A 12273-nucleotide genomic window follows, 5' to 3' on the forward strand; every position below is an offset into this window, starting at 1 on the left:
TCAAACATGCTGCTTAGTGTCAGTTATAACGAAACACAAATATCCCAAGTGGGTAATCAGACTCGGCAAAGAGACTTACTCATCTCTGAGCCACAGATAATGCTCCTCCTTAGCATTTCTTGGGAGCCTGGCTCTGCTACACCAGCACCTGGAAGGGAAGCCAGAACTCTCTGTTTTTTGACACACAGAGTCACAGTGTTTGTAGGAATCACAGCAGGAATCTTGGTCATTAGCTATTGCAGGTGGGAAGAGCAACACCTCACATGCTCTTTTAGCATCTCCCTGGAAATCCTTCAAGGAAAGGACATTCAACCTTAGGAGTCTGGTGCTGTGTGGATGATGATACTGCCCACATGCTGCTTATTGGGGATTAGTTAACTCCAGCTTCCCAAAAGTTTTGGAGGAACAGTACAGGCAGACATTGCTATGTGAGTTAAGGCACTGTGTAGGAACACACACGAGAACACAATGTGTGAAGAACTGCAGAGGAGCAGAGATCAGCTCACCCTGGAGCTACTGAACTCCACACAGGCAACCAAGGAATGAAGAACTGGATGAAGAGTTGATGTAATCAATTGGCCTTTTAGCTACAAAATCCCCTGAGATTAAATTAAATTAAGTAATCTAAAAACTAAATGTGTGCTCTGGAATAACCACGGGGCAATAGTCAATGGGATGGCCATGCCTGAGCGTGAGCCAGCACATCCAGACACCAGGCTCTAAGTCAGCTGGGATGAATCATGTACCCAAGGGACTATCACTCTCCAAGCGCTACAGCTGAGTGGGATGATTAGTTCAGATTAGTTGTCTAGTCTTTAGATGCCTGAAGTCAGGATGAAGCCTCAGCAGGACTGCAAATGGCAAGAACAGAAGCAAAGCTGCATTGATTGAATCAGAAAACAGAAGTCGGCTGCCAGTTGGCTGTGATGCAGCAAGCAAGGGCAAAGCAGGGATGGGACAAAACTGTAACAAAGCTGCTGGCACAGAAGCGTTACAGGTGAAAATAAATGCTAGAACATCTTAAAGAATAACTTAAAACGTGAAGTGAACAGCCAAACCAGTGTAAGGAGTTTTGGGGAAAATAACAAAGGGAAGGAGCTGTAACATGGTGGGTGTTTTTCTGGAGCTGCTTTGCCAGGGTGGTAACATAAAATAAGTGTACCACCACCTTACTGTTTGCCTTCCTAAAGAGCTGAAAAGAGTGTGAATTTTTTAAAAAGTCATCAAATGCATATTTGCTGCTGCTGATTCTGTAAAGGGATTTGCACTGTCTCCAGCTGGTGTTTGGTAATGATCTACTCTCCCTCCAGTAATTTCTCATGGTCCTCAGCACATGAAAGCACACACGATGTAAACACCTCCAGCCCAGCTTGTCAGGCTGGGCTCCTTCAGGGTTGGTGGGGAGAGGCAGAGACTTCTAGGAGTCAGTTACCTCACCCTGCAGACACCTGGAACAGGTCGGATGAAATGCGCCTTGGAAGCGCTTATCTCTCCCCACCTGAGCAGCAGGAGCTTGGGCTGCCTAAGTCAGTGACAGAGGTTTACCATGCAGACATCTAAAATTAGATGAGAGGTGTCCTGTCCCTGTTGTCTGGCAAAATGGCTATAATTGGCACTCCAGAGGCTGATTGGCCAACACAGGATGTGGGAATCGCATCAGCTCGGTTTTGCCAGCTAAAAGCAGGGATCTTATCTGGAATTGTTGTCTACACACCTTCTGCAATCAACAGAGAAAGACAAGGGGAAAATTCCCTCTGGCTGAACACATGCCCCAAGTGCCACTTCCAAGTCAGTGTCCCTGAGCAGCTCTGCTCTGGCTGATACCTGATACCGGAGCTCAGCCAGGATCCAAGCGTTAGGCAATACTTCATTCTTCCATTCCACAGGTGTTCTTGGAGCTTAGCAAACACCAACACCTTGCCTGGCCTTTCCACAGAATGTACCTGCTGCTTCCTCTTCACACACACGGGAGGCAGCCTGCCAAGCTGTTTCCTGATAGATCTTGGAGAGCACTCACCTGGGAACACGAGAAGCCAATTTGCTTCCCCCCCCCTCTATTTCAGACTGAAACCCAATCTTCTACCTCAAAACATCAGGGTGCTCCTCAGTGCTGTACCAGCATTTGTGGAAGGCGCTGCATAGCAGTGCTCCACTGTGCAGAGTTCACTGGCCAGATGCACGTAGCCAGCACAGCAGGACGAGAAAAGTCCCAGTTTTAGTTCCTGCACTGAGCTCTGTCAGCACTGAACCCACAGAGCAGTGCAAAGTCAAATCTCCCCATGTTTTGTCCAAGATTCCCAACCATGGTGTTACAGAATCTAAGCACAGTGGCAGCACACAAATTCCGTGTTTCATCTTTTCCATTCATTTGTTAAGACTCTCTCAAATCAGGGGAGAGGCAGCCTCACACCTGCACAGCTGAAGGAGGGCACTGGACACCAGTTGCCAGCCACAGGCCAAATGATCCAACCACGAATGATGTCAGGGGAGGCAGGGCCCCCCACCCCCTGCTGCCCCTGCCCAGTGGTGTGCCCAGCACAGAGGTTCTCTCCCATTGCAGCTCCGAGGTCTCCACCACCCCTGTGCCATGCAGGGAAGCCAATGTGTGTCCATGGAGCTGCTGTGGTGGCCCTCTGAGGTCCAGCCTCGAGCTGCTCAGGGAGCTGATGCCCAGCTGTCAGGAGAGGAACCACAGCATGCTGCTTCCCTCAGCTGCTGCCCTGTATGAAACATGGGAAGAAGCACTTCCAGACACCCGTTCTGTGTCTCCCTCCAAAGGGAATCCACAGAGGCAGAACTGGGTGTTGTAACATCACTGGGTCTGGCTACCAGCAGGAAGAGGGTGCACAGGGAAGGATGTGGGACATTGAGTAAATCTGCCTAAGATGCCTGGTTTTGACAGGATGTGGAGCAGCCCAGGAGCTGGCAGGTGGGATGAGGAGCCCAGCTCATTGTGATGTAGTCATTAAAGAAGGCTTTGCATGTGCAGGACTCCTCACTTCTAAAATGAGCATGAGGGAGCTCTCTGGGAGAGATGCAGCAGCTTCCCAACAGGATCCAGGCTCAGCAGCTTGCGCAGGGCCCTCCTACATAAACACATCTGCATGAGACAGCAACAACAGGACAGCAGATGTTGCTGGTTACAGATCTTGCTCTTTACATGACAAGTTAAACTGAGGAAATTTGCCTTGGAAAAAAAAATAACAAAATGCCTTTTTTATACACAGAAGGCTCCCTAAAAGAAGATTAAAAAAATTCAAAGCAGTGTTTGGAAGTGTTTCCACTAACCTGCCCCAGGTCCCTCCATCAGATCTATTGCCACTTGACCTAAACTCCCTGGCTGCTCCCAGCATATCACATCTGGAACAGCCACTGAAGTGTAACAGCAGGAGGTGGAACCACTCTCATGTGAGCTCTGCATTCCCAGTGGAAGGATGAGGCCCAGCCATCTCTCCTGTCCCACAAGTGAGGAGAGAAAGCTGCTCAGCAGGTTGAATGACTGTAAGCAAAACAAGTACTCCCTCAACATGTTCAGCAACTTCAGGAAGAACACATGTAGGATGCACAGGGCAGCCCTGAACACCTGAAGAAGGGGCAGTGGTCAAAAATAAACCTCACCAGAGGAATCTGAGAAGGATCACAAGATTGTTAATATGCACCTGCCCCATCAGGGTGCAGGAGGCTGGGCAGCCCACAGGTGATAGTCCCTCTGCAGGCATAGGAGGGGCAGGCACTGCATAAGCAGCAGAGCCCACTGTTCACTGGTGCTGAGCCTCAGGGTCTTTCCTACATCCTTGCCAAATTTCCCAGGCTCTCACATAAGCTGCTGTCCCCTCCTTGCCTTCTCAGACCTTCAGAATATGGAGCATGCTGAGGGCCTGGCTGTGCAGACACAATGTGCCCAAAAGATGGAAATCCTGTTCCCTGTGGCACAGGAACACCATCACCCAGAGAGCTGGGAGAGGTGTCCATTCAGCCTGGGGTCACCAAAGGCCCAGGAGAGCTGGACACAATGCAGGTCAGTGGGAAGGACAGGACACAGGTTCATCACAGCTTCTCGAAGAGAAAAAAGCAGAGAAATCTTGATTAGAGTTCATTAATCAAGGGGACAACAGAGATCAAAGCAGGGCAGATGTGAAGAGGCAGATGGGGACCGTACAGGGAGGTCTCCACTAGGAAACCTGGAAAATGCTGTCAGGCACAGGGTGGGATTCTTGGGGTCCTGTACAGAGTCAGGAGTTGGACTCAGTGATCCTGATGGGTCCCTCCAGGTCAGGATATTCTATGATTCTAAATTAGCTGCCACCAGCATCACCCAAGAAAAAACCTTGTATACAAGGCTGTGGCCATGACCAAACCCCTGCACTGGGGCCTGAAATAACCACTGCATTTGTGGTACAACTCTCTTAAGTAGAAGAATTAGAAAGACACAGCAGTTTCTAGGTATTAACTTAAATACTTATAATTCCCTACACTGGGACTTTCCTCTTCCTGGAAGGAAGCAACCAGTTCAGCTTTGGAGCTCAATGCCTCATTCAGCACACCTGTAGAGGGGATCAGCAAACCTCTCCAAGTGCTCAAGCAGTACTGCAGCACATCCCTGGGATGCAGATGACTTTTGGTACGTGCTCAGGATTAAACCATTCTCCAACAAGTGGGAGAATGTGGAAAATACGAGTGGGTCACAGGGTAGGGCATGGCTGCCACAGCTCCTCAGAGCGGTGCCGTGCAGTGGCAGTGGCACATCTCACAGGGACCATGCTTGCAGAACCAGTCCCCTCCCAGCTGATGCTCACCCCCCACCACAGCTTTGCTACTCTTCATCTACTCTACATCCATCTAATTGAAAACTCTGGTGGAAAAATTTGCTCTTTAGAGTCCAGTTTCTGCTTCCCACATTTACCGAGCCAAGGGCAGGGTAAGGGAGACAGGACAGTGTAAGCTCCGACTCAGGAGCAGCAGTTCTGACCTGAGGGCTTGGTGGGGCAGAGACATGACTGAAAACATCACTTTGTGGAAGCTGAGGACAGGAGTCACAAATCTGGGAAATGGTAACTGCACTTCAACAGGGCTTAAGCACTGGATAGCACAGGAAATGTGAAGATCATCCAGGATGCCTGTGCTCTCAGCACTTCAGCACTTTGAAGGGGAAAACAGTTCAACACCCAAAAGTGGTGTGAGCACAGAAGCCAAGGTGACACAGGAAAACATTTAACCACCTGCAATAGAGTGGGCATTGAAGAGTACCAGATGAGTCCCCCGTACTCCAAAACATCTCAAAAATATCAGCCTAAAGCAAGAGACTGCCCAAGTTTGACCCTGTGAGGAAAAACATGCTCCTATTCTCCCATGGTGCAAAACAGAAGAAAGGAAGACACTGAGCACTGACCCTTCTACCCACAGAGAGCAACCCAGGATCCAGCTGAAATCATGAGTGCTTCCTAGGGGCTTTGTCTCTTCATTTTAAGTGTTGGAAGAGTTGGAAGAGTAAATCCTTTGGAATCCTAAGCCATGTCCAAATGCTGTATATGAGACAGGAGATCAGGCTGGATGATAAAGTGGATCCTTCCAGAAGAAATTCACATGGATATGTTCATTTAAATACAGTACGTGCCTCCAAACTGATGGTCTGAGACCACTTTCCAAAAACCCAACAGCAAAAACAAAGAACTGTCCATAAGTGAAATACCTTCAATGATTCCCTCTGGAAAACTTTGAAAATAGGAGAAGATGGGCTTTACAATATTTGGTTAAACCCCCTCTGTTCTGCTGCCCTCAAGCAGAGATGTGTGCAGGAATCACTCACCTGCCAATCACTGCTGCTGGAACACTGCTGCAGAGGGCAGATTTTGCTACTGGAAATGTATTTTCTTTCCTTCTGGCTGGAGAGATGTCTTATATAAGATACTGGCAATGGCAGCTTTCCAGCTCACCTTTCTTCACCTCTTGAGAGCAATAGGGGTCACGTTTAGAGTCCCAGAATGGTTTGGATTGGAAGGAACTTTAAAGTTCATCTCGTTCCACCCCCTGCCATGGGCAGCGACACCTTCCACTGTCCCAGGTTCCTCCAAGCCCCATCCAACCTGGCCTTGGACGCTTCCAGGGATCCAGGGGCAGCCAAAGCTTCTCTGGGCACCCTGTGCCAGGGCCTCCCCACCCTCACAGGGAAGAATTTCTTCCTGATACCCAATCTAATATTGTATGATCCTGTCTCTGGGTAACTAATGACTGGGAAGCAAAGTCTTCCTGGTCCTGTGTAGCCTCCAGTGGATTTTCCCTCTCTAACAAATTACCCTTTTAATTCAGAGACAGTATCTGCCTTGTTTTTTCACCAGGCCCCACACACCCAAGCACCACTGCTGGCTCAGCCCTTAGAGCGGGTGGGTGAAGGCATTTCATGGCCCGTGATTACAGGTCTTTATTCTCACCCTAATAAAAGGTGCAAGGGCAGATGCCAATGACTCCAATCTGGCACCATCACTTGTGGAGCCTCCTGCCCATAAACACAGGGAAGGGTTCAGTTTTGACCGCATGCTGTCCCACATTCAGAGCACAAAGGCGTTCTCACCTCCAGGCTGGCCGTTCCAAGAATTCCAGCAGCTCTCCGGCTTCCCTGCAGCCATGCACAGTCCCCGGGCTGGATGGTGGTGTGCTCCCAGCCCCGTGTTCCCATGGCATGGATAACATGAGCCCAGGTTTAAATTACACAGCAGGAAAGGGGTTAAAGTTTAAATAACTGTTTTGTATATGAATTAATGTATGTAGCTTTGAGCCAAAATATCTACCATTAATTTTTCCACCTATTTCAGGAGCAGTAAGATACACAAAGTAAAGTTTATTTTGGTACTTGGTATACTTCACTCTCATTAAAAATAAATTAATCAGCAAATTCCTACACAGCTCAGCCTTCTTTTACGTAAATACAAGCCAGCTGTAATGAATTACAAGGTGTTATTATCTCACACACACTGTATAATACTTCACACATAAGAGGTTTCTCTGCTTAGCTCAGCTTTCAACAAAAGCATCTTAAATAAACTGCAAGCAAGTTGTTTGGGCTGTAATGTTTTCACAGAGAAGGGATACACCTCACACAGAGAGAGGGGCTCTTTACATGACTCATTTTATAACAAGTTAAACTGAGGAAGCTCACCCTGGAAAAAAAAAACCCAAAATGCCTTTTTTATACACAGAAGGCTCCCTAAAAGAAGATTTAAAAAAACCAAACCCACAAGGCAGTGTTTGGGAGCCTCTATGCTGCATCCCAGTGCTTTTTACATGGGGAAGGGATGGCAAATATTCCCCAACACACACACTATGAAGAAAGCAACTTGAGAAGGAAGTACAGTCACAGCCAGGCACAGTTACACTTTCACCAGACTAAGGAGTCAAAATAAAGGATTAAATTCACAAATTAAGGATTATCATCTTCTACTTTTGCTTAATACTTTTATTAGGAATAAATCCTGATTTTATAGGGCTTATTCTTATCAAAAGCACACATGGCACACAAAACAAACACACTGCAATTTTACCCAGACTGACATTTATTATTGACTCGGATTTTGGACAGGAGAGAAATAAAAACTGTTTTTGTCACTGACCTGGAAACAGCCTGGTGAACCTTCCACCCACACAGAGCACCTTGGCCTCTGCTGGTCTCATCAGTGCAGCTCCTGCTCCCCTAATTACTGTGTTGGCATCATTTGCCTGCACAGCCATAGAACGTTGTCACTGGTGTTGAAAGATCTTGCTAAAAAGCCCTGGACCACTACTCTGGGGGATGGAGGATGGCAGAGTCCTGTCCCAGGGACACAAACAGGGATGTTCTTTTCATAAAGGAGTTCCTAGAGCACAATTCTACAAAGAATGTGGAAGTATCAGCAAGGCAGACTGAAACATCAAGTACTGAGGCAGCATTTAGTGACAGCCCAGCCACAATTGGGGCTTTAATCTCCCTAAGACAGCCAAAGTCACAGAGGATTGCTGGGGACTGTGCATTATTCTTTGCATTCTCTTAGCCTTGTGCAACAAAGCAGAGTTCCTAAAAGGGATTTTCACAGAAAACCCTTCAGAATCTGTTAAAGCAATTCTTAACTCCACTAAAGCAAAGATGGACCATTCCATCTTGATATCAGGCATTTAAAATATATACTTAATATCTAAATATGCAAAGCTCAGATTTGCTTTCACAACCATTCAGGGAGCAGAGGACACCACTGTGTCTCTGAGTAGCAGCTCTTTAAACGAGGCAAGGGACAGAAATGTCTTCTTGAGAGAACTCTACATCATGGTGAATACCTGGTTTCCTAAAGGCAGAAGGCAGCTCTGTCCATTTGTCAGCAAGGGCCACTCAGGGCCATAAAAAGGACAGAGGTTCTTAAAACAACGAGCATTTATTTGTGGGTGAAGATTCAGGAGTACGGCTGTCCAGGAGGCTACTGAGGCACCACGGATGGGATAGCTAATGAAACATTTTCCTTCCAACAGCAGACTTTTCTTCCTGACCACACAGCCTCAGCCCAGTCCCCTTGCAGGCATGCTTCCCAAGCTGTTCTGACACGCAGATCTCAGAGTCCTTCGTCGTTGTAAACAGGGGACAGGGGCTTGAGGATGCTGCGGGCGTTGCTCTCCACCAGCGGCCGCCAGCTCACCTCGCCCGTGAGCAGCAGGTCCTCCCCGCTCAGCGCGTCCAGGTGCTGCACCTGCAAACACAGCAAGTCACTGCCACGTGTCCCATCACCCAGGCAGCTCCTTCAGCAGCTACACAAACACCTTTCTTTCCAAAATGCAAGCACAACAGGGAGATTTCAGCCTACTCTGCCAGTTGTGTGAGGTAGACCTAAAAAGATCACTTCCGACTGCGAAGCGTCATGGAAAGGCCGGGATAAGGATCTGCAGATCCTCTGGAGTTACCTGCGTCACTGATGCCTTAGCTAATGCCTCCTGTGAAGGTTTGGCAACAGGGCAAAGAGGAGCCACGCAAAGCTGCCCTGAGTCATTTCATCCTCCTGGTGGTTACTGCAGGGGACACTGCCTGGACCAGCACCCCACAGAGAGCTCCCATCCTTCACACAAATGAGGCTTTAGCTACAGAAAAATGGCCTGATCAGCAGGGAACACCTGGGATTTATCACATAAAAGCACACGAGCTGGAAGAAGTGAACATGCAATGAATGCTCATCCTCACAACAGAACTCCCAGAATGATTTGGGCTGGAAGGGACCTTAAAGCCCACGCAGTCCCACCCCCTGCCATGGGCAGGGACACCTTCCACTAGACCAGGCTGTTCCAAGCCCTGTCCAGCCTGGCCTTGAACACTTCCAGGGATCCAGGGGCAGCCACAGCTGCTCTGGGCAAGATAGGTGGGATCTAATGTAATTTTAAGGTGTGATGTAAGCAAAATTTAAAAAAAAAACCCTCATCATACAGCAGAGGGTCAACTTGCTGCCACTGGTCACCCTAAATATGGGAAATGGGGGGAAAAGAAAAAAGAGAAGTCTCTCAAGGATCAGTCAAAGGCAAACCCACCACCATTAGCTCAGGAAGGCTGGGAGAGCTGACCAGGGCCACAGTACATGTTGTCCTGTCAGTAGGTTCTCCTCTGGCATCCACTAATAGCCATTGTTAAAGACAGGAACCACAAGAAACTGTGGGGACAACCTGGTACACAGTGTTATTGGAAACAAAGGATAATTCAACAAGGAGTTTCTCAACAGGGGAATGAATGCACCCACGGCCACAGAGGGTCACACTGGGAAGCCACCTAAGCACAATGTCCTGTTCCTGACAGTCACCACCAGCAGCTTCCCCAGGAGGAGTTAAACACAGCACACAATGCTCTTTTCCTTGTTCATTTTTCCTCCCTTGCAAAATCTGTTAATTCACAGATTTTGAGTCTGAAGTGGTTGTGGATTTAATAGCCCTGGCCAAACTTTTCTTCCATAAACTTTGCCAGTGGCTTTGGAACCCACGTGCAATTGCAGCACCCCAACCAACAGTGGCAACGTTCTGTCCCCACATTCCTGTGTTACTGAACACCCTTCCTTGCTCACCTTTCACATGCCTTTGGGATTTCCCAGAGCTGTCTCCCATTCTTTCTCCCTTTCTTTCTCAGGCAGGGGATTCTTCTCACTGCTAATAAAGGAGCTGTTTCACTGTCACCCTTAGTGCTCCTCTCTGAGCCTTCTTCAGTTAACATTTTATCTGTCCTGATGGTCAGCACCTGAACCAGACACATTATTCCAGCTCATGAGGGTACCGGGGATGTAAAGCTGGTACCACAGCACTATTTTATCCTTTATTCTTTCCCTAGTAGTTCTGAGTATTTGTTTTACATTTTTTTAAACTCTATGGAGTGCTGAGCTGACATTTTGATAATAAAATTGTAATCTCAAGGCCTCATTCCTGCGTGGTAACAGTTCACAGCTCATTGGTACATATGTAAAGCTGGCTATGTTTTCCCCAAGTGCACAACTTATCTGCAGGAATGACCTGTCTGCATAGAACCTGTACTGATTCCTCCCCAATGTGCCACATTTTCCTGCCTGATCACTCTTTCCTATTCAACTGCTGATTGGCTTCAGACCTATCCTTTGCTTGAATATCCAGAAGTGCAACAAATTCCCCATCTGGCAAGAAATTATTCCAAATTACATGTTTTTTATATGTGTTTGCCCCCAGCAAACTTTCCTACAGCCTCACCATTGAGCATCAGCAACCTTCAGCATTAAATTAAGCCAGTCCCTCCCAAGAACTCTCTGGCATTCCCGAAGTGTCTTCAGTCCCTTAGGAAGCTCAGCCCTTTATTTCCCATTTTCTCAGACACACACTGAAATACTGTCTCTCCATACCTCTATCTGATGCTGAATATAGTATTGGAAACATTACAGAGAATGATGTTGTGAAAGTTCTGGTCTTCAACTTCCTGTCCAACACCCTCCACTTTTCCTCCATAACCTCTCACCCCTTTTCTTTGGTGCCCACATGGACTCTATCCCACCAACATTTCCCACAGATCTGGTTCACAAACCCCCTCAGGGCTGAGAGGACAAACACTACTCAGTATTGTCTCCTCCAGGTAACAACTGAAAGAAACAGAAAGAATTCTGGAAAACAAACCCTTTTGCTTCTTTTCCTCAAAGTCACCAAGAAATTTTCAAGCTCAATTATGTGCTATTTCACTGTGAAGAGAATCCCAACTCTCTAACATTGATAATAATTCTACAAGTTGCAGCCTATTTCTGAAACATTTTGTCAAGCCCCTCCATAGCATGGCTCCAGAAATAGATGAGCAGGATTGCTTTCAATATTCCATTTAATTTCTCTGCAGCCATTTGTCATCAAACTGCAGTAATGATCTGTTCTCTCTGGCGACCAGGGACAGGACCTGAGGGAATGGCTGGAGCTGTGTCAGGGAGGGTTAGGCTGGATATAAGGGTTAGGTTGTTCTTCCCCCAGAGGGTGCTGGGCACTGCCCAGGCTCCCCAGGGAATGGGCATGGCCCTGGGGCTGCCAGAGCTCCAGGAGCATTTGGACAACGCTCTCAGGCACAGGGTGGGGTTGTTGGGGTGTCTGTGCAGGGCCTGGAGCTGGGCTGGATGATCCTTGAGGGTCCCTTCCAGCTCAGGACATTCCACGACTCTATAATAAATGTCATCCAGTTTTCAGATTTTTACCTTCTTCTCCTTAAAAATGATCACTGAATAGTAAAATCAGATTTATTTATGAGAACTGAACTGCATATGCAAGCAATAAAAGAAAGCACTGCACGTCCTGAAGCAGAGGCTGAGCAGAGTGGGGCTGTACCTGTTTGCGCACATACTCAACAAGCAACTCCAGGTGCCGAGGGTCATCACAGTTCCTGTTAAAAAGGTTTCTCCAAAGAGCTGCTGCCAGAACATGATCATCAGACAAGATTCCCTAAAGGGAAGTACAGAGGAGGATTAAAAACTGCACATGAAGAAGGTTTGAACACAAGACACCCCCATTTGTGTATTTGGCCCCCGGCCACAGCACCTGTCCCAGAGCCCACAGCTGCCATGGGCTCTGCACATGGAAAGGCAGCAACATCACTCTTTCCCAGAATGGAAAAACAACCCTGGCCTTAAATTAATTTACAGAGCAGCCTGTAACCAATTTTCTGGCAAGTTAATTTGGAAAAAATCTGGGTCAGGGTATTCCTAACGTCGGAGCTGATAACTGCATTTCTATGTTATGAAATCTTTACCATAAAAATGGTGATCTTACAGAGAAGGCAGCAGCACCTCATGG

General features: G+C 47.6%; 1 protein-coding gene across 2 annotated transcripts in view; it reads right to left on the reverse strand.

Annotated features, from left to right (window-relative positions):
- Positions 1-7529: 7529 nt before the first annotated feature.
- LOC125334653 (ubiquinol-cytochrome-c reductase complex assembly factor 1) overlaps positions 7530-12273 on the reverse strand; it is a 47688-nt gene continuing 42944 nt past the window's right edge. For both annotated transcript variants that reach the window (XM_048321734.1, XM_048321733.1), the window contains 2 exons: positions 11809-11922; positions 7530-8705 (listed from right to left, as the gene is read on the reverse strand). In XM_048321734.1, the coding sequence (XP_048177691.1) occupies positions 8571-8705; positions 11809-11922 (249 nt within the window). In that variant the 3' untranslated portion in view covers positions 7530-8570. The remainder of the gene's footprint in view (positions 8706-11808; positions 11923-12273) is intronic.

Source organism: Corvus hawaiiensis, chromosome 17, assembly GCF_020740725.1.
Source record: "Corvus hawaiiensis isolate bCorHaw1 chromosome 17, bCorHaw1.pri.cur, whole genome shotgun sequence".
NCBI classification, from domain to species: domain Eukaryota; kingdom Metazoa; phylum Chordata; class Aves; order Passeriformes; family Corvidae; genus Corvus; species Corvus hawaiiensis.